General features: G+C 37.5%; 1 protein-coding gene across 1 annotated transcript in view; it reads left to right on the top strand.

Moving 5' to 3' along the window:
• ACSS3 (acyl-CoA synthetase short chain family member 3) overlaps window positions 1–22845 on the top strand; it is a 158399-nt gene that overhangs the window by 78870 nt on the left and 56684 nt on the right. Inside the window, exon 8 of the mRNA XM_044229251.1 lies at window positions 10814–10965. Within this exon, the coding sequence (XP_044085186.1) occupies window positions 10814–10965 (152 nt within the window). The remainder of the gene's footprint in view (window positions 1–10813; window positions 10966–22845) is intronic.

The following is a 22845-nucleotide window of genomic DNA, read 5'->3' as shown; positions in this document are numbered from 1 at the left end:
GTACTTGATCTTGATACGGCAGTTGTCATGTCTACATAATAACAGTCTCTTTGGAGATCCTCAAGGAGTGAAAGCTTGCTCTCATTTTACACTTGTTTGCTTTTCACAAGTTGCATACCTTAGAGCAGCAAGCCATATCAGTAAACTCTTACGTACGCTCACTAGGTAAACTAGGACAGATGGCTCTCTTAATAATTCAGCAATTAACTTTGAAGATATGTCATACATTCCACCTTCTCAGATGATAAATTAGTTAGAAGTAGAGGATTTAAGATTCTGAATTGTGATATAGGAACATAGTCAGAATATCTGTGCTATTAATTTTGTTTTGCTTTTATCTTCCTTTATGACCTTGAGTAAATTAATTCCACCTCTACGGGAATCCATTTCTTCATTACTAAAACTAGAGGATTGACACATGTTCACCCCATTCTGCACTTTGGTGACTCTTCTCCAAATCAATTATGTCTTTTCCTAGAATAAATATATTATTTAGTAATATGTTTTAACTTTTAATTCTGGAATTCCTTTCAGTTTATTGTCCTAGAAAGTGATGCTGACTCTTAAAAATGCATTTAATGACGGTTTCATTCTAAATTATTGAAAAATTTTCATGTTTGAGAGGAAGCACAGCAGATTAAGACTCCCATAGAACGGGCGCCTGGGTGACTCAGCGGGTTAAAGCCGCTGCCTTCGGCTCAGGTCATGATCTCAGGGTCCTGGGATCGAATCCCGTATTGGGCTCTCTGCTCAGCAGGGAGTCTGCTTCCCCTTCTCTCTCTCTGCCTGCCTCTCTGCCTACTTGTGATCTCTCTCTGTCAAATAAATAAATAAAATCTTAAAAAAAAAAAAAAAAGACTCCCATAGAATGATTCCTGAAATTTTTACCTATTAATTGGCCTTAGATGAGTTGTTTAACTGCTTCAACCTCAGTTTCCTCATCTATAAAATATCAGTAATAACAGTACTTTTCTTATGTATCATTGAAGTGGTTAATCATGAAAAGCCCTTAGAATAGTTGCCAGGATATAATAAGCTGCTGTTATTATCTAAACATTCGAATTTATTCTTTCCCAGAATAAAATTTTACAGTACAAATACCAACCATTCATTCCCATGCAATCCAGCCAGCATAATGCTTGAATTTTTAAATTTTCAAATAGTCCACATTTCTTTCTTCAGAGTCTGGTAACTCTGCAGCCGTCATCAGAGCACTAACGGCAGCTCCCTTTGGAGCATGTTAATTCTCTTCTAAGAGGCAGGCAAAGGGATCTATGCACAGGGATGTGTCGATCCTAACAGAATGAGTAGCATCTATGGACAATAACCCAGTGGTCTGTCCCCTCAAGGATCTGTCCTTTCAGAGTAGAACTGGTGAGTGGAATAGGAGTGGCTCTGAAGCCTTTCATGTGGGAATAAATCAGCACATTTCATGGCTCACCATTATCCAAACACGTATAAACTTTCACCTCTATTTTTTGGTGGCTTTATCATTACTGGTTTATAAGCTGTGTATATCTTGGAAGATTTCAGAATATTCAGCTTGATAATCTCTCACTGAATCCTCTTTTCATGAAGGAAGAGTTTAGGTACGCTTTATCTATTCTCATGATTGGTGTGAGGATGAGCTCTATACTTTCCTTTTTTACAGGAATCAGATAAAATAATGTCTATGGAATTAGTTGGAAAGCCTCACAAAATATCACAATATATGGGGCGCTTGGGTGGCTCAGTTGGTTAAGCAACTGCTTTCGGCTCAGGACACAATCCTGGAGTCCTGGGATCGAGTCCTGCCTTGGGCTCCATGCTTGCCAGGGAGTCTGCTTCTCCCTCTGACCCTCCCCCTTCTCATACATGTGCTCTTTCTCTTTCTCTCTCTCTCAAATAAATAAAATCTTAAAAAATATATCACAATATATATGTATAATTGGTGAAATATGACTACATACACATACTTTAGACATCATTATAATCACTTTGTATACATGGATCAAAACATTTTCCAGTTTGAAAGTCTTAGAGTTTGAGGATATTGAGGATACTACTTTAGTGAATTTCAAATTATTTTTGTATTGAACACTCTTCAGACCATCCACAGGTACCTTCAGTGCACATACCACCTGCTTTTTTATGCACTGGACCTGCTGTCTCCATGAAGACATCCTGTGATATATTGTCCACACATGGACCTTGTGAATTCTTATCCCCTTCAGGGTTTCATTTTAAAAATGTAACTGTTGCTTCCATGTATAGAGTTGTCTTCTTTTTGCAAAAATGTTGCATTTCCCATGTTAACCGGTTTTCTCGAATTTGATGATCCATTTTTTTTAAGGACAGAGATTCGCTTCTTTCAAGCTCAGAGATACGTTGCTTCTTTTGAAGGCCAGTAGCCATGATGTTGCTAAGTAGTGCAGTGAAAGGCACACATCAGAGTCTTCTCCCGCTCTTATCTAATGGAAGATGATTTCCTTCTTTATTTTTTTTAATCTAGTATAACAGCAATGTACTTTTTTGTATGTACCGAAGGAGAAAAATGATGACACAGTTATTACTCTGATTCAGGCTATATAATTTGATCTTCTCAATCGTAAAAGATTACAAAGCTGATGCCAGCATCTTTTAGATTTCTCACATGACTAGTTGTTCAAAGATATTTATTTCTGAGTTTATTTTTCTCTCTGTGTGCCCATGTTTTATGTTGGAGCAAGCAAGTGCAGCCCCTGTCGTGGGTCCATCAGCACTGTTTACTGGTGCCTCTTTTGAGCTCAGTATTTTCTCTGGGTTGATAAGGAAACAGAATAAATATCAGATACACCCTTGGTCCTGAACACAGACAAGATAGTCAAAGAACTAAGATGAATGTGAAGGACAGAAAGGAAACAAACCAAAACACCACCTGACTGAGAACTTTCTTACACGGTGTAGAAGATATGAAACTTTCTTCAGAAATTACATTGAGTCATTCATTGCCTGTGGTAAAGAGTCTACATTTAATTCTTGTACCTGTTCTGATGCAATTTTCTGATGATGGAACTAAATAAGGACCAAAGACATTAAACAAGCTGACTTAGGTTACATAGCTGGTAAGTGGCAGTTTGGATTCCACCCTGGCTCAAAATCTGTCTATTAGTATCTGAGGGGAAGTTTAGGATTAGAGTAGACCGGGAAAGCTCTGTGGTGAAGCAGTTCCGGTAGTAATCATAGCTACCATTGATTGGGTGTTGGGTGATAGATAACTATTTCTCTTATACACCCATGGGATAAATATTTTGAGTCCCTATTTACAGCTGTAGAGACTGAAGATCAGAGACATTAAGTAACTTTACCAATGGCACACAAGTGACAGAGTTGGGATTTGAAACAAAGTTCTCTGGCTCTCTACCCGTAATTTAGAGATGAACAATTGGGAAATTACCAAATAGTGCCAGCTAGTGGCCAGAACCAGGGTATCAGGGACCTTTAAGGAAAGGGCAGGATATTAGGATGTCAGGTGGATATCATAAGGTAGAGCCTAGTAGGAGGTTGAGATAGCTCTGCTGTCTTTAGCAAGGACAACGGTGGCTACCACCTGAATGTGGTCGTTCCTGCTTGTAGAGGGGGAAAGAGTATTTTTAGTTTTGGTAGCATCGATTTTAAAGCTGCTCCTCAGACATTTGTATGGTATCAGGAAGGGGACGTTCGAAACTCAGAAGAACTTTCAGAATTAGAGGATGTAGAAGAGTTCATAATTTAAGTCCCTGAGGTGATTAAGGAACAGAGAAGTAAAGATTATGAAAGGAAAGCTATAAAAATTGTGAGGGAAAAATTAACAAGGCAGTGGGAGAATCTGAAAGATGGTATCGTGAAGCGGAAGGGGGCTTTCCAGAAGAGGGGGCATCAGCAGGGCTAGCTGCTTCAGAAGGAGGTCTGCGAGGAAACAGCTGAAGAGTTTTTGCAAGTAAGGTGTCATTGGTCAGCAGTGCCATAGCAGGTCTGTGTTTGTTTTGTTTTTGAACATGGGGGAAATATTAGGATGTTTGGAGGTAATTTTTGGTAAATTATTGGATGGTGTGGGGTAGGCAAGCTTTGTACAACCTCAGGTTGAATTGCAGCATACATACAGAATAGCCACACTTTACTTCCTGGGCAGAAATCTGCTAGCATAATAAAAGCAAGAAGCCATTTAATTTCTCTGCTTATAGCAAAATGTAACTTCTCACTCTGAGTAAGGAAAGCCCGAGTTTGTCTCTGAGTATGGTTAGCAGTGATGGCTCCTCAGCGTGGAGGAATTCAGAGGTGAGCGCTCTCCTGCCTGAAGCCACGAGCTACCAGCTACCCTAGTGATACACGCTCTCTGTGACTGCTGAGAGTGGTAAATATGTCAGAGGCCCTCATTAGCTCAGCAGAATCACCAATTCCAGTGCTCTGCTTCATTTACTTGGCATTAATACTTTCAGAGGTAAGCATCTTTTTAGTGGGACAGATGGACTCTTATGACCTGGGTGGAAGCAATGGCTTATTCATTGGAGGGTAACCTCATCGTAAGGCCCCATATGGTCTACTCTCAGCGATCCGGGAGAGGGCAGGGGAAGAACCAAGCCAGAAGGGATAGCTTTCTCTCTTTTTTAAATTCAGCTTTATTGAGGTACAGTGGACAAAACGGCAAGATGTTTAAAGTGTGAATCATGTCATCTTCCATTTTTTTTCACCAGTGTTTTATGGTTTCTAGAGTACAGGTCTGTCACCTCTTTGGTTAAGTTCATCCCTAGGTATTTTATTCTTTCTGGTGCAATTGTGAATGGAGTGGTTTTCTTAATTTCCCTTTCTGCTACTTCATTATTAATGTATAGAAACACCACTGATACCTGGGTATTAATTTTGTACCCTACAACGTTACTGAATTCAATTACTACTACTAGTATGATGGAGTCTGCATATATACGCATCATGTCATATCATCTTCGAATAGTGGTAGTTTTCCTTCTTCCTTACCAATATGGGTGCCACGCTGTTTCCAAGATCTAGACAGAAAATCTTTGAAGAGGTTTCTATGTTGGGGAGGCTCTCATGCCTAACCTTGGCTATGGACTCCTTTTTTAGAATCCGATTAGATTGACTTGTCTCCCTAGGAAGATGAATGTATACACATTAAAAAGATCAGAATACTCATAAACTTCCCTGAAGTCCAGTCAAAAACCCTTCATCTAAAAGATTAAGATAAAATCCTTTCAAGCTTTGATACAACCAAACAAAACCCTCAACACTGAAACTTAGCTTCTAGAAGTCTCTGGCAACACAGGATCAGCAGCTGGCCTGGGGCTGTTCTTCCCGACTGTAGAGAAAGGATCATTGTGTTCAGGGTGCTAGGTCCTGAACCTAGGAGTCTAGGACCGTCTGGAGTCTAGTTTATATATAGGGACAGTCTGGAGTCTAGTTTATAGAGCAAGAAATAAAGAATGAGGCAATTCTTCCCAATTATTTTCTCAGTGAAGTCAGATTTAGTTATAGTCTTATAGTCAGATTTCAGTTATCAGTATATATTTTTTATTAATACTTGGATTGGCTCATTTATTTATAACAGGTGGGAAAAGGCTAGTGTTGAGCTCCAGGCTCATCCTCTAGGGTGATGAGGCAGGTGGTATTGCCTAACCTCAGGTAATGCCTAATATCTAAGGACTATGCTTTTCAACCCAGGCTGCAGATTAGAATTATTTAGGGTACCCATGAAATATTACAATACAGGCCCAACTTGGGCCAATTATATCAGAATCTCTGGGAGCCGGAATCAGACACTGATACCTTTCAGAAGCATCCAGATCAGGGCATGTGGATGGCTTAGTTGGTTTAGCATCTGCCTTCAGCTCAGGTCTTGATCCCAGGGTCTTGGGATCGAGCCCATGTCGGGCTGCTTGCCAAGCTAGTAGTCTGCTTCTCCTTCCTTCTGTGTCCCTTCCCGCCCCTTGCTCAAGCTTTCTCTTTCTCAAATAAATAAATAAGAACTTTAAAATAAAATAAAAGAAAAGAAAGCACCCCATGCAATTATAATCTACATTTAGGGTTGACAGTCAAAGGATTGAGTCAAATTAGATAGCGGTATGGATAGATAAAGGAAAGCAAAGTAGCAGCATATCCCCACAGGTGAGACCCATGAAATTATGGGAAATCTCTAGCAAATAATCTATGAAGTGAGTCGATATAAATTCTTAGTTATCAATTGTATTTATAAGCAACTTTTTACTCCTTAAAAGAGAATCTGCTATAGTAACAAAATCCTAGACCTGAGGGTCTTAAGGCATAGAGTAGTTCTCTCATTGGGGTTTAAAGCGGCAGTAATGTTTTCAAGATTGGAACAAGATAATGTAAGTTATCGAGAGAGGGACTTTACAGAAGAAAAAGCCCATTTTCCAAAGAGGTTGTACACTCATTTGGTTCATATTTCAAAATACACGAAAGGGTGAAGAGTGCAAATCTCACTGTCCTCTGGTCCCAGCTCTTCAGTTTCTCTGACTTGGAAGCAATCTTCTGTGTCTTCTGTATTCTTCTTAAATAAGAAACCCCCCCTCCTTTATTTTCATACAGATGGCATCATCCAAATGATATGCAGACTATTCTGCATTTTGCTTTTCTTTTGCTAAATATTGTATCCTGGGGAACTGCTTATGTTTTAACAAGTCTCAAGTTTAGATGTTGCATGCCCAAACTTTCATCCTTCGGTAAAGACACGAGGCATGTAGTAGAGATTTAACAAATGCTATTGCCAATGTCATCCCATTTCCAAAATAAACAAGCTGGCACTGCTGCACCTGTCTGCTGAAATTAAATTCAGAACTAGTCTATAAGGGATGTTGCTGTCTTCACCTTAGAACTGCAGTACAAACATGCCTTCGGTGATATTCTCAGAAGTAGTGTTCAAAGAGACCAGATGTATTTCTAATCCTGCCACAAAAAGAGGCAAGAACGTCAGCTGACTTGGAAATTTTTATGTCAAAGTCCGAGAAACTACAAGTAGCTTTGACACCAAGCCTTTGGATAAACTGAAATCATAGGATTAATGAAGAAAATGATTTTTTTTTTCTCATAGATCAAACTCAAGTGTTTAAGTTGGTCTTTGTCTTGGTAAGGGACTGTCTTTCCCTACTTTCCAGTGCTGACCCTGAACCTCAGTAGGGATTATGTGAGAAGCTGAGACATCAATTGGTTTTCTAATTCACAGTCTATCATCTCTGATTCCTGCGAACACATTGAATCGTAAGTGGTAGAGAATTGTATGCACACCTTAATCTTCAGGTATTTATCTGTCTTGGTTTCTGTGCTTTGTACCATCACTCACCACATCATAAATATTAGCTGTTGATGTTCTGTAAATCTCTGATGTTAAAAATTCATTACTTCTAACAGCCGTAAGCTCAGAATCTCTGCTTTGCCACTGGAGGGATTGCTTTTTGCTTTTGGTTTCTGGGTAGCAATGGACACTTTAGCCATTAGTTTGGAGAAGGGAATAAAAGCAAACAGTAATGACATCAATTTGAGTTTTGCACAGTTTTTAAGTTATTGTTACCTTTTAGCCACATTACTGCTTTTGGTGTGTATGTTTGTTAAAAATCCCCAGAGTTTTAGAATCTTCCTACTTTTCTGTTGAAGAGCGTTTGGCTGTTACTCCTTACTGAATATGCAAGTTCTGGAATCAGTCATTTTCTCCAGGCAACTTAGTGTGCTTAGTGTGTTAGTATTTTTAAAAAATACTGTAAAGGAATTATATTGCCTGTGTGTGCACATATGTACATATATGTACACAAGCTTGTGTGTTTAAGGACGGCAGGGGAGGACAGTGTTCAATAAACCAATAAGCCTTTGAGTCACTAAATTCTAAAACAGCGAAACATATCATAGCATCGAAAAATTCTGTGGGAATGGGCAATAAAATGCAAAATTCTGAACCTTTTGAGCTCAGCTAACTTACAAACGAATATGGTGAGATTATATGCATCACTTCCTTCAGTGTCCTAATAGGAATGCTATGTTATCATGATTTTTATGCTCAATAAATAGACTATTATGAAAATGTATTTGGTGTGGGTCGGAATTATAATACTAATCATTATTTATAAAAAGATATGGTAGAGTTTTTAACTGATATTCCTAGTGTTTAAGCTACCATTATCATTAGACATAATTAATTGAAGGCATTATACAATACATCAAATTGTGTCCTTTATGTTGGTAATCATGGTGTAACATTTTGTTATGACCCTAATATCACCCTTTTGTGAGTATATTATCTTTGTCCCATGACACTGGAACTGTAGTGGAATTCAATTCCAATTGGCTATAAAATATGTTTCTTCAGTGGAGGTCAAACTACTTTAAAATATTATCTCAGGGCTTTTAGCTTATCGAGGAAATATTGGAAAAGTGATTTATTTTTATTTAGTAGGCAAGAAAATGGCAGCATAGACAGGGAAAGTCAATTATATAAAGTCAGTTAATAAATCATCTTTATATGGGTGAGATCAAGTTTCCGAAGTCACAATCTCATACACCAGGGCCTGAACAGTGCCCAAAACAGATCAAAAAAGTAAAAGTCAAATTTTCACTTCACTGGGTGCAAAAGAATAAACCTGCTGGTTCGTTTTAGATGGATGTGCTCAAGGCTTCAAAATTTGTGAGTCAAGTTATGTATATGCGTTGCCAGATTATATCTGACAGCTTTTTGTACTATATTAACATGTTGACCTGTAGGAGATGGTAAGGGAATAAATTGAAATTAAGTGCTTTGGGATAGTTGTGTTAATAAAAATGAATTTCTAGTTGCAATAAATACTTTGGTTTTTAAAAAGCAAGAGTAAAAGCAACAGAATATAAGAAAAAGGTTCTATTTTAAAAAATATATGTATACTTACATTAAGGACTATTGAGGGTAATCATTTAAAAAAAAAAGAAAACACAGACTGATAACACCCTATCCAAGATCCAAGTAGATGCAGATAGTTAATTGGAATTCATGAATACTGTGGTTGGCCTCTTCTTATCATCCGTTCATTCATTAGTCTCTGTTGGAGGAGAGAGCTCAGTTGACTACTAGCGACTTCTTTCCTCTTTTTACCGTATCAGTGTTTCCCAAGTGTGTTTTACAGAATATAAGATCCATGAAATGTGCATATAGGGGGTGTGGACAGAGAAGTTAAGGAAAGATTACATATAGTAACTATCTTTTGGGAATTCCTGATGTTCTTTAATCCTTTAAGTCTTCAAGAAATGGTCGAAAATCAGAAACCTGTTTTCCATTTTTTATCCCAACCCCTCCAAAGAGGATTTGCTTGTGAAATACTTGTGTTTGTGTGTGTGTGTAGTATGTATTTTTTTCACATAACATATATTAACATTCCCAGGCACCTTGCTCTAGAATCAGAGGAAGAAGTAGCGGTGTTGAGAATGGATTGAGAAATAAGGGGCTATAGTTGGGCCAACATAGATTTTTGTAGAATCACTGATTTATGTATGCTATGTTCATTTTCCATTTCACAGAAAAGTCTATTAAAAGATGCTTTGGGGGACGCCTGGGTGGCTCAGTGGGTTAAGCCTCTGCCTTCGGCTCAGGTCATGATCTCGGGGTCCTGGGATCGAGCCCCACATCGGGCTCTCTGCTCAGCAGGGAGCCTGCTTCCTCTTCTCTCTCTCTGCCTGTCTCTCTGCCTACTTGTGTTCTCTCTCTCTCTGTCAAATAAATAAATAAAATCTTTTTTAAAAAAATGCTTTGGGAGGCACCTGGCTGGCTCAGTCAGTTAAGCAACCACCTCTTGATTTGGGCTCGGGTCATGATCTCTCAGGGTTGTGAGATCCAGCCCCACATCTGACTCTGTGCTGAGCATGGAACGGAACCATGTTTGGGATTCTCTCCCTCTCCCTCTCCCTCTGCTCCTCCCCACAGTGTGCTCTCTCACTCTTAAAAAAGGAAAAAAAAATGCTTTGTGTCCTTTTGATTACATATTCTATAAAAATTTTTAGATTTTTATTCATGGGTTTTCCATTGACTTTGTTAAATGTCATTTTGAGGCTATAGAAAAGATACGTTTGTGGATATCTTACTGAATTTTTTTAAGTCATAGAAGTTGCTTTCCTTGGAGCAAGGCATTTAACTGGAAAAGTCATTGTTCAGAAATCCCTGTGATTCCATATCTTTTTCTCTTCCCAAACACTTTGAGAATTGTTATAGTCACTTCTTTATTTTTTTTTTTGAGATTTTATTTATTTATTTTTAAAGAGAATGTGTGAACTGGAGGGAGGGACAGACGGAAAGAGCAAGAGGGACTGTCCTGCAGACTGGTCTGAGTAGGGAGCCAGATGTGGGGCTCTATCTCGCGACCCTGAGATCATGACCTGAGCCGAAATCAGGAGTTCACCGCGTAACCCACTATTGTCACTTTTAAAAGTATTATGAAAAAGAGTGTTAAAGTTAGAAATTCGTAGCAATCATATTTGTCATTCAGTTTACCCACCTAAACGATGTATTTAATTTCTTGGCTAACGGAAGAATGTTTTTTGTTATTAATTTGAATGTGATCTCTATTTCCTGTCCTTTATCTTTCAAAACTCAAGAAAGGAACAATTGCAGTTTGAAAAGCTTTCAGGATGACGTAATGGGAGTAAATGGCCTCTCTGAAGCCTGGGCGTTTGGTTTGCTTTTATTTACGATAGAACGTGGGGATATTTTAAAACCAAGATTTGTTGAGCACCCCGTCTTATTAATATTGCCGTGTTAAATGTGTAAGTATTGAACTGTCAGTGAAATATGAGACATTTTACCCAGTGACATTTTAAATGAATCTCATTGTAGGGGAAGCCTGTGGGAACACCAGATGCTGGTGCTTATTTCCGCGTGCTCGCCGAGCATGGAGTAGCTGCCTTGTTTACAGCGCCGACTGCAATTAGAGCCATCCGTCAACAGGACCCTGGGGCAGCCTTGGGGAGGCAGTACTCTCTGACAAGGTGAACTTGGGATGCACAGGGCAAATTACATTAAAAACTGCAATCAAAATGAATAACTGAACATTATATATATTTTTTGGCACTCCAGTACCTCTATGGAAAGAGCCAGAAGACTCTGGATGTTATTAAGAATGACTGTTCTAAACATACCTTTGAATCCGTTAGGATTTTAGCTATACTAGGACTATTTTTTAATACCAGATTGTGTTTATTTCAGTTCAGTTCTTACCAAAATATTTCTCCTTTTGAAACCACAGTGCTTATATTTCCCTTAAAGTAAAATGCTGACAATGACTTAAAATGCGTTTATACATATATAATAGTATCTGTCTGTCTTTTGAAAATAGAATAATGATGTAAATAGAAGGGAAATATTATTTGATTTCATATATGCAGATAAAATATGAAAATTATACTCCAAGTTAGTGTTGTTGAAAGAGTGGAGGAAATTGTTTTTCTGTTGTTTTGTACTAATATGCTCTGAATAGTTTAAATATTTTTTGCTGGTTTATTGACATCCATTTCAGTTTAATGATATGTATGCTCAAAGATAATTATAGCAATTTGTATCTTCAAGGCAGTTTCCAGCATCAACTCTTTTTAAACCTCTTTGAAATTGGTCCCTGCTATCATCAGCTAAAAGAAGGGTTTTCTAATTTCTTCAAGTCGAACAATGGGTTTGAGTTATTGTTTTGAATTTTTTTAACTTAAATGCCAAGAGTTATGAATTTTATGTTGTTAAAACCCAAAGAAGGAGCTAAAATAGATATCATACCCTGATTGCAGGTGGAAGCAAGAAGCCTTCAGTTTGGGCTATCAGTGGTTTTGTTTTTGGTTCTTGTCCTTCTATTTTTTTTTTTTGTTTTGTTTTGTTTTGTTTTAGGAAACATTAGATCTGGATTTACATAAAAGTTTACCCATAATCTAAAGAATACATTCAATTAAAATAAAAGTGTTCATAAAATGAACCTTCCATTACAATATTTCTACTCACCCTCACTTTGTCCCTTTGTTTACTACATTTCAATTTTATTTTCTCCATTTCAGCCAAAAGGATAGAAAAGTAGATTTTTGTTAATAACATCTTAGGTTGTGGACAGTCTCCATGGCTTAGACAGTTCCAGGGAATTTTGAAGAAACTGTGATTGTAGTTCTTTGCACTCTTTCCTAACAAATGCATTCTGACTGCAGGGTTGTGAAGTTGTGTGTGACTTGCAAGCCAAGGAAGGTCTCTTATTTGTGACATCATCTTCTTTTCCCATTTGTACGTGGGTTTTAGACATTCTCTGTTACTGTGAAGGCAGAAACCTTTTCTAATTGTACTAGCATACAAAGCAGACACTAGTCCTGGATGCCTATCAAATCATCACTTTTTCTTTTCAAACTAATACTAATATGGAATATGAGATTTTAGAGTAAGAGAAATTGCAGTAAGTTCCCCCTGATAATGCCCTTCTGTCTTTAGGAACCCACGTTACTCATGATGGTTTGCACATATTTTTAAATAGATATTTAACGATGTACACCTTCAGCTGTTCAAATCACTACTGTTAATAAATACAAACATTTACTAATTACTTACTACGTGCTCTAGCGGTCTAAGCACCTCTCATTCAGTTATCACTATAAGTAGGAATTGATTATCCTCATTTTACAGATGGGTAGTATTAGGACCGGAAAATTTAAGAAACTCTTGAGAAAGAAACTAACTCAGGCAATCTGACAAGGGCCCACATCTTTCACCCAGACATATTCTTATGAGAAGTATACTAAGAAACTAACTTGACCCAGGCATTTTTGTCATTCATGGGATAAAAGCAGCTTTTACTTCTTGTGTATTTTCAGCCTATTCAAATAATACCTTCACTGAACTTCTGTAATAGATTCTCACTTGTGAACTAAAGAGATGTTAGAAGGGGCCTCATTAAAAACATTTTTAAAACAAGGAAATTTTAGGGGCGCCTGGGTGGCTCAGTGGGTTAAGCCGCTGCCTTCGGCTCAGGTCATGAACTCAGGGTCCTGGGATCGAGCCCCACATCGGGCTCTCTGCTCAGCAGGGAGCCTGCTTCCCTCTCTCTCTCTCTCTCTGCCTGCCTCTCCATCTACTTGTGATTTCTCTCTGTCAAATAAATAAATAAAATCTTAAAAAAAAAAAAAAAAAACAAGGAAATTTTAAATTTTAAAAACAGGGAAACCAAAGCCCCAAAAATTTGAGTTTGGGTTGGAGACATAATTAACCAGGACTCAAATCCTTTCATGCAGCCATACCTTTTGTTTTATTGTTCTGTTCAAGACATTTCATACTTAGTGAACTGACATTCACCAGGTGTTATAATGGCAGACTCACGGTTTTTCTGTAGAGCTTGCGTTCTCTCTTCTCTTACAGGACATTTCCAATGATGAAATTGTGTTTTTGAGATGAGTTACGTATCTCATTAAAGATTGTTTTAAAATGGGGGCGCCTGGGTGGCTCAGTGGGTTAAAGCCTCTGCCTTTGGCTCAGGTCATGTTCCCAGGGTCCTGGGATCAAGCCCCACATCGGGCTCTCTGCTCAGCAGGGAGCCTGCTTCCCTTCCTCTCTCTCTGCCTGCCTCTCTGCCTGCTTGTGATCTCTGTCTGTCAAATAAATAAATGAAATTTTAAAGAAAAAAAAAAAAAGATTGTTTTAAAATGAATTTGGAGATTTGCCAAAGATTTTCACTCCCAAAGCAAATTTCAGAGGGTATTCTGAAATTGGGAGCTAAGCAGAACTATAAATTCATTTTATGATCGTCGATTAGAAGTCAGAAGCACAGATTAGAGGTCATCCACTATAATCATCTCATTTTACAACTGAGAAGATGTTTTCACAAAGAGGTGAAGCGACATGCCGGGATTCCAGAGCCACCCTGCAGCAAAGCTGGGACGAGGCAGTACCGGGTGCTGTAGTTAAGATTCTTACTCTGAGGGGCGCCTGGGTGGCTCAGTGGGTTAGGCGGCTGCCTTCGGCTCAGGTCATGATCTCAGGGTCCTGGGATCGAGTCCCGCATCGGGCTCTCTGCTCAGCAGGGAGCCTGCTTCCCTCTCTCTCTCTCTGCCTGCCTCTCCATCTACTTGTGTTCTCTCTCTGTCAAATAAATAAATAAAATCTTTAAAAAAAAAAAAAAAAGAAAAAGATTCTTACTCTGAGTAAGACACCCTGGGTTCAGGTCTGCCCCTTACCAGTTGTGTGACCTCAAGAAAGTTACACAGCCCCTGTGTTCCTTTGGCTCTCCTCCTCCTGCATTCCCCACCTCCTCCTTCCAGAACACAAGTGTAGTACTTATCATCATCATTTTCCCATGATCTGCTAGTTCAGTCTTAATCAAGTTAGAAAAATTCAGTTCTGCTACTTCCATTCAGGGTATCACAGTCCCTAACACTCTGATGCAGCCCTTTTTTCCAGTTGCGTAATAATGAGAGAATACAAAAAGGAAAAACCAGAGCACCAGAGATGAGCTCAAAAATAAAGTCAACGTGTCTGCGGATTGGAAATAGAATCGATATGCAAAGTAGGACAGAGGGCTGAAGCTAGAGGCTTGCCAGGTGTCCAAGCAGGCATTGGCTGCAGAGTATTCTCATTGCGGTGTCAGAGCCGACTCATGACCTGACCACGCAGTGGGGCGTGATACCTCACACACGACAAGAGCTTGCTAATGATGGTGAGAGCATGTTTTCTGTCCTGGGACTGAGAGCAAGCTTTGGTCTAGAGGTCTGAATGAGACAGAGAGCAGCCCAGAATTTGGAGAATTAAACTGCCCACCTGCTGTCCTAGAATTAAACTGCCCACCTGCTGTCCTAGAATAGGATCTCTGATATCCCGAGTATCAATGTGTGTTAATAATAATTCTGGACCATCACTGTGACACGGCATCACTTCATCCCCCGCAAACCTATGGGACAGAGAGGGTGATCGTAAGAGAGGGAGCATGAGATAAAAATAACAAGAGAACCTCTTTTTCTTCTACTCAAGACACTGGTATAGGAGCAGGGATCAACAAACACACTAATGAAGTTGAATAAAGGATCCCATTGCTATGGAAACCTGATTTACAGAGGAGGTAGCTTAACAAATAAGTGGAAGAAGGAGAGACCCTTAAAGAAATTGGTATTGGAACAACTGGCTGTATATAGAGGAAAAATGTGTTCCCTACCATGTACTCTACACAAAAATAAATATCAGCTGGATTCAAGGCCCTAAAATTGTCAAGCAAAGAATTAATACCTTCTGGAGAAAATGGATAAAGATTTTAATATATCTTAGTAGGAAATGACCATTTAAAGCATAAATCACAAATCATTAAGGAAAATATTGATGACATTTACTGCACTAAAAGGAATAATCGCCCACCAAAAGAATAAACAAACTTAAATGATGAATTATTCACCCAGATATTTGCAACATATATAACCATTAAACATTCAGTGTACAGAAAATAGAACTACAAATCAATAAGAAAACACACAATCCAATAGACAAATGGTCAAAGGATATGGACGGTCAGTTCATGGAGAAGACTAGGATAGTCTAAAACATTGGAAGATCTTTAATCTCACTAATAAACAGAGAGAGAACAATTTACTCCCATCATACAGGCAAAAGTTAAAATATCAAATAGTGATACCTGCTTGCAGGTTGTGAAGCAGCAGAATGGTTTTTACACTACTATGGAGGGTGCATAGTGAAGCCCGTCTAGTAATACCAGATGCTCCACGCACTTAATATGCCCCATGACAGGGGTGCCTTGGGGGGCTCAAAGGGTTAAGCCTCTGCCTTTGGCTCAGGTCATGATCCTGGGATCGAACCCTGCATCAGGCTCTCTGCTTAGCAGGGAGCCTGCTTTCCCCTGTCTCTCCACCTGCTGCTCTGCCTACGTGTGATCTCTTTCTCTCTGTCAAATGAATAAATAAAATCTTTAAAAAAAAATATGCCTCATGACCAAACCCTTATTGATATGGAGGAATGAGAATGAGAATCTCAAAAATGGGAACAAGAAACCATGTACTTGAACGTTGTTAACAAGATTGTTTCAAAACAAAACAAAATAGAAGCAATTACATGTATAGTAAACACGTAATGGTAAATAAATTATATACTATTTTGTATTAATTCAACAGGATATTTAGAAGTGGAAATCAACCAGAACTTCAGGTATTAGCATGGATAAATGTCAAAAGAATAATGCTGAGTATAAAAAGCAAGTGAAAATTGATTGTGTTTCTCTTACATATGGTAAGAGGAATTTGAAGAATTGCAAAAACCATATTGTCTTGTTTATGTGTATGCAAATAGGTAAAAAAATGCATGAGAATGAAAATATCTGAGCAATGCTGGTTACCTCTGAGGCCAGGTGGCCAGTGGGATGGTGAAGAGAAATGAGATTTAAGTAGTGTTTGGAGAGAATTCAATTGGATCAATAATATTTTATTTTCTAAGTGACATAAATATGACAGAATGATAAAACTAGGAAATATGCATAAAACTGGGTGGTTTGCACATAGTGAGTCCACTATATTATCACCTACTCTTTTTTTTTTTAAAGATTTTATTTGTTTATTTGACAGACAGAGATCACGAGTAGACAGAGAGGCAGGCAGAGAGAGAGAGAGAGGGAAGCAGGCTCCCTGCTGAGCAGAAAGCCCGATGTAGGACTCGATCCCAGGACCCTGAGATCATGACCTGAGCCGAAGGCAGCGGCTTAACCCACTGAGCCACCCAGGCGCCCTATGATCACCTACTCTTGGTCTGTTTCTCAGGGAAGTTAAAAATCTCATAATGAAAAGTTCTTCCCATTTCGTTTATGTGCTCATTTTTAAATTTTTATTTGTTTATTATTTATTTATTACAATTTTTTTTTTTTAATTTCTTTATTTGACAGACAGAGATCACAAGCAGGCAGAGAGGCAGGCAGAGAGAGAGGAGGAAGCAGGTTCCCCGCTGAGCAGAGAGCCTGATGTGGGGCTTGACCTCAGGATCCGGAGATTATGACCTGAACGGAAGGTAGAGGCCTAACCCACTGAGCCACCCAGGCGCCCCATGTGCTCATTTTTTAAAAGATTTTATTTATTTATTTGACAGAGAGATCATAAGTGCAGAGAGGCAAGCAGAGTGAGAGAGCGGGAAGCAGGCTCCCTGCTGAGCAGAGAGCCTGATTCGGGGCTTGATCTCAGGACTCTGAGATCACATCCTGAGCGGGAGGCAGAGGCTTAACCCACTGAGCCACCCAGGTGCCCCTTATATTCTAACGTCATCAATCCTTCTATTTCTTTTTTTTTTTAAATATTTTATTTATTTATTTGACAGAGAGAGATCACAAGTAGACAGAGAGGCAGGCAGAGAGAGGGAAGCAGGTTCCCTGCTGAGCAGAGAGCTCGATGTGGGACTCGATCCCAGGACCCTGAGATCATGACCTGAGCCGAAGGCAGCAGCTTAACCCACTGAGCCACCCAGGTGTCCCAATCCTTCTATTTCAAAAGCTTTCAGAGATATTCTACATCTGACTCACTGCTCCAAATATGTCTGAGTCTCAGAGTGACAGTGACCGGATGTTGGATGTCTTTGGGTTTATGACTGATTGCAGATGAGCAATCAAACATCCAGCTTTCTTTATTGAATCTTTTTTAAAACTTAGTTGCCGATTATCACATGGTACTCGAAGCAGAAATGCAAATAATTTAAAGCCATTATTGAAGAAGTGAAGTAAAATTTTAATAATTTATACAAGATAGATATTAAATCTCTCACTGTATTTTAAAGCTAACTGCTTTTTCGTGTTTCATTGGCCATTTGAAGATTCTGTTTTGTGAAATGTTTATCCAAACCTTGGGCACATTTTAATTTTCTTTTTCTTATTGATGTGTAGGACTTTCCATATTCTTTTTTTTTTTTTTCAATTTATTTATTTTCAGAAAAACAGTATTCATTATTTTTTCACCACACCCAGTGCTCCATGCAATCTGTGCCCTCTATAATACCCACCACCTGGTACCCCAACCTCCCACCCCCCCCGCCCCTTCAAACCCCTCAGATTGTTTTTCAGAGTCCATAGTCTCTCGTGATTCACCTCCCCTTCCAATTTACCCCAATGTCTTTTTAAGAAAGTGCCTTTATTTTTACATATTTGTCCAATTTTTTTTTCTTCCAATTTATTTATTTTCAGAAAAACAGTATTCATTATTTTTTCACCACACCCAGTGCTCCATGCAAGCTGTGCCCTCCATATTCTTTTGATCCAATTTCTTTATTCAATATATGTATTACAAATAATCTTTACCTCCTGATTTCAATTTCTCTTTCAATTAGTGGTGACTTTTGATAAAGAGATGTACCTTTTCATCAATTTTTTTTTTCTGTATGGTTCTTGCTTTTTTTTTTTTTTTTAAAGATTTTATTTAATTTATTTGACAGAGAGACAGAGATCACAAGTAGGCAGAGAGGAAGGCAGATAGAGAGAGAGAGGGGAAACCAGGCTCCCTGCTGAGCAGAGAGCCCAATGCAGGGTTCAATTCCAGGACCCTGAGATCATGACCTGAGCCAAAGGCAGAGGCTTAACCCACTGAACTACCCAGGCACCCCTGGTTCATGCTTCTTAAAGTCCTACTTACACATTTTTCCTATTTGAAGGTCGGAAGTTATTCCTCTGTGTCATTTTCTAGAAGCTTTATTGTTTTATGTTTCATATAATCTACCTGGTTTGATTTGTGCATATGCAATGGGGTGAGGGGTCAAGGTTCATTTTTCCTCTTATATGTATCCAGGTAATCAAGTTTCATTCATTTAAATGGTCATCTTTCCCATTACTCTATATACTGCTTTTGTCATAAAGTGTCCTCAAATTCTTTTTTTTTTTTTTCTTGCTTCAATTCTATTTCACAGATGGGCCGAATTGCCTATATTTGTGCTGCTCTTTGTCTTTGTCACTATAAATTTGTAACATGTCTTGATACGCAGTAGTAGTAATAATAACAGTACATCCATTTATTCTTTACTCTTTAATCTTGGCCCGTTGTATTTCCATACATGTTTTAGTATTAGCCTATCAGTTTACATGCGCGCGCGCGCACACACACACACACACACACAGTCACACACACAAGTAGAATTTTGAGATTACTTTGCGTTTATAGATTGATGTAATCAAAACTGACATGTTAATATTGAGACTTCCAATTCATGATCCTAGCTATCTCTTAATTTATTCAGTTCTTAGTTTAGCTCATTAATGCTCTTTTGCTTGTGTGAAAGATATATCTTTTCTTAGATTTATCTTAAGAAATTTTATTTTTTATTTTTTCTATCAATGTATCCTTAACGTACAGTGTTTTATTAGCTTCCGGTGGATAATACAGGTGATTCAACAGTTCTGTACATTTCTTAGTGTTCGTCATGTTAAGTGAACACTTGATCCTCTTTATCTATTTTACCCAGCCCCCCATAAATTATAGATTCAATTTCTTTTGATTCAAACTGCTTCTAAAATTTGTGACCTGACAGCTTTTATTATTTTTAGAAACCTTTATCCATTATCCCTTCAAATATTGCTTCTATCTAATTTTCCCTTCTCAGACATTGATACTTTAATGACACATGTTAGAACTTTTTACCATATTACCTATATCTCAGAGACTCTGGTTTTTTCTCCTTTATGCTTTTCAATGGCAGTTTGGTTATTCTCTTTTAACTTATATTTTGGGTTTTTAATCCTCTTTTCAGTTGTGTCTAAACTTTCAGTTTCTAAGTTTATATTTTTGTATCTTTTAGTTCAAAGATATTTATTTGATTCTTATAATTACCAGTTCTTGGCTGATATTATACAAATGTTTCATGGACATATTCAGAGTTATTGTGAAGTCTGTGTCTAATAACAAGAATATCTGATTTTCTCTGCAATTCTTTTTTTGATGTCTCTTTTTTCCTTTACATGTTGGTCATATAACCGCCTTCTATCTTAATAGATCATTGTGTGTTACTTTGACACTCTGGAGTTGTTAAGGTCCCACAGAGTAATTCTTATTTTGGCGCACAGTTAGCTAAGGGAAGATGCCTTCAATCCAGGTAGGGATTTAGCTAGCTTGAGGCTAGATTTCAGTATTTGGGAAAGCTAGTTTCTTTCCAGTTTATCTCTATTGCGAGGATATAAATCTTCAGGCACTCCTTCTGAAACCCTGAGGTGTTTTATATTCCACCCCTTCCCACTGTGGTTCTGGAGTTCCAGTTTTACTTACCAAGAGATTGTGATGGCAGGAATTGCTGTTCATTTTCTAAGCCTCTCAGACACAATTTTTGTCCCATTTCTCGGTTTTTCAACCACTGTTTGCTTTGGCATATATACTAACGGGGGAAAAGCAGCAAGTCGATGTCAGACATCTCTGTACCTTTTTTTTTTTCTTTGGGAAATTAATGCTTCCAAGGCTCATTAACCTCATAGTTCTCTGATACCTTAAAGAGATGTTTCTATCTTTACATTCGGTCTAGCTTTCCTGGTTGTGCTTGAAGGAGAGATTGGTGGACAAAATGCTAGTAGATCCTTGACAGAGTGACAAATGCAGGTATAACACAAACGCTAGTGGCTTTACATTTTAAAAGTGAATTCTAGTGGGGAGCAAGTGGAGGAAAATAGAATGAAGGAAAATGGAGATAACCTCAGGGACACTGGTGGCAACAAGTAATGATGTTCAGCGAACTAGGAGTTGATGAGGCATTGCTGAAATAATCTATTTTTATTCAACTTCTTTTGGCACAAGAGAAGAGTAATTTTCACTTGTTTGGTAGTTTATGGAGCTTGAAAGAAATACTCGTTTTGGTTTTCTTCTGTTCCCAATTTATTACCTGAAAATTCTTCATCAGAATTTATATTTAGCTTTTTATCCATTTCTGTGCAGCTTCCTTTTTATTTGAGACTAAAATTAATTTGACAGTATTGCTGTTTTTCTGTTTCTCTTGGCTTAATTTTCAGCTTCATTTGAGTCTTGAATTCTACTCAATTTTTTATAGAATTGGGGAAAGGCGTCCTGACTTCATTCCCATTAATCCCCTCCACTGTATTTTTCCCTACTCTGGATATTGTATATTATAATTTTGTTTAAGTTTTTAGTATTATATGTTTGGAAGTAAATTTGTCTTCCCATATGTTACTATCATCAGAACATTACCCATGTATTTATAAGTCTGTCATAATCTAGGACAGCACCGTCCTGTCAAACTTAGTTCTGCCATATGGTAGGTACTAGCTACATGTGACTATTGAATTCTTGACAAGGGGATAATCCTACCATGACACTGACATTTTAATTTTTTTTTTTAAATTTTAACCAATTTAAATTTTAAGTAGCCAAATATAGCTAGGAGATACCATATTGTGTATGGTGCAGATAGAAGACCTATGTAATTAACTTAGATAAATTTATCCACCAGAATCCAAATTACTACAAAAGAATGGTTAATTTGTAACATTTATAAACTTTTCTTTAAAGATTTTATCTATTTATTTATTTAGAGATAGAGATTATAAGCAGGGGGAGGACAGTGGGAGAGAGAAAATCTCAAGCAGACATCAAGAACTGAGCACAGTGCCAGATGCAAGGCTGGATCCCATGACCCTGAGATCTGTTCTGAGCCCCTGAGCCAAAATCAAGGGTCAGTTACTTAACTGACTGAGCCACCCGGGTGCCCCTTTATAAAATGTATTTTTAATGAGAAATTATTTAAATTTTTTTGATATGGGGCATTTATATCTTCATATTAATAAAATAAAGGCAAAATCATTAATGAGAAATGTAACTGTTAAGTGATACTACTATTCTTTTTTTTTTCTCGTAAGCCACAAAATGTCTTTTAAAAAATAAGGCCATTTATGCCCTTAGGTATGAATTTATCTTTAAATTATCTTGTAATTTATCTTTAAGTTATAGAGTTATACTAACTTCTTTTTTCTTGTAGTAATCATCTTGGTTATAAAAATATCACATAACATAGAATGATTTTGCTTACTATTAGGAATTGAGAGTCAAATAGTATTTAAGTATTTACTGTAAGACTTAATTTTTCATTAGTCATATTCTGTTCCTAAATCCTTGTATACAGTATGCTAATGTTCATTAATGTTACATAATTGGGAGTTTGTAACTGATAAAAGTAGTAACTTTGGGGCAGTTTGAGGAATTTTAATAAAAAAGTAGATTGGTAGTTTCTAGTACATTTAAGGAAAGGAAGTATCTATACTACTTTGACATTTTTCTAAATCACCAATGATCTCACAATTTTTCCTCTACTTTTCGTAAAGAGTAAGTGATTTTAATGGAAATGGAAGAGATTGTCTGACATGCAGAAAAACCAGAAATCAATTTTTCTATGCATTGTGGACTATCATCCCTTTCTATATTGCTTATTAGTGCCAGCATGGAGATTGCTACCATAATGATAAAAATGTAACTAAAATCTGAGAAAAATAAGTGATAAATTTGTATTGCAAAACCATAATGATAAATGCTAAGTTTTAAAATATATAATGTAGAAATTTGTCATCAGATAAAAACTCAAAGGTAATTTATAGTTATCATTTATAACCAATTAATTAGATTAATTGTAATTTACTTGACTGCGAAAAAAGCCAAAAAATTAATTGAAACTTATAAAAACTGCTGATAATATCAAGATATTTATTGTTCTTTGATTAGCCAAAAATTATTTTGCATTGTGTGCTAATAGTTTGACAATATTTTACACCATGTTTTCAAAAATATATATAATTGTAGATCTGCAGTCTTATATATAAACTAAATACATGACCACTGGATCATCTAAAGTTCTTTAGAATAAACTGTGGCTTGATGGACGATGGGAATGTGACCTCTGAGATCTAT

The sequence above is a fragment of the Neovison vison genome, chromosome 12, assembly GCF_020171115.1.
Source record: "Neovison vison isolate M4711 chromosome 12, ASM_NN_V1, whole genome shotgun sequence".
Classification (NCBI taxonomy): Eukaryota; Metazoa; Chordata; class Mammalia; order Carnivora; family Mustelidae; genus Neogale; species Neogale vison.
This window is presented reverse-complemented; position numbering and strand designations above follow the sequence as displayed.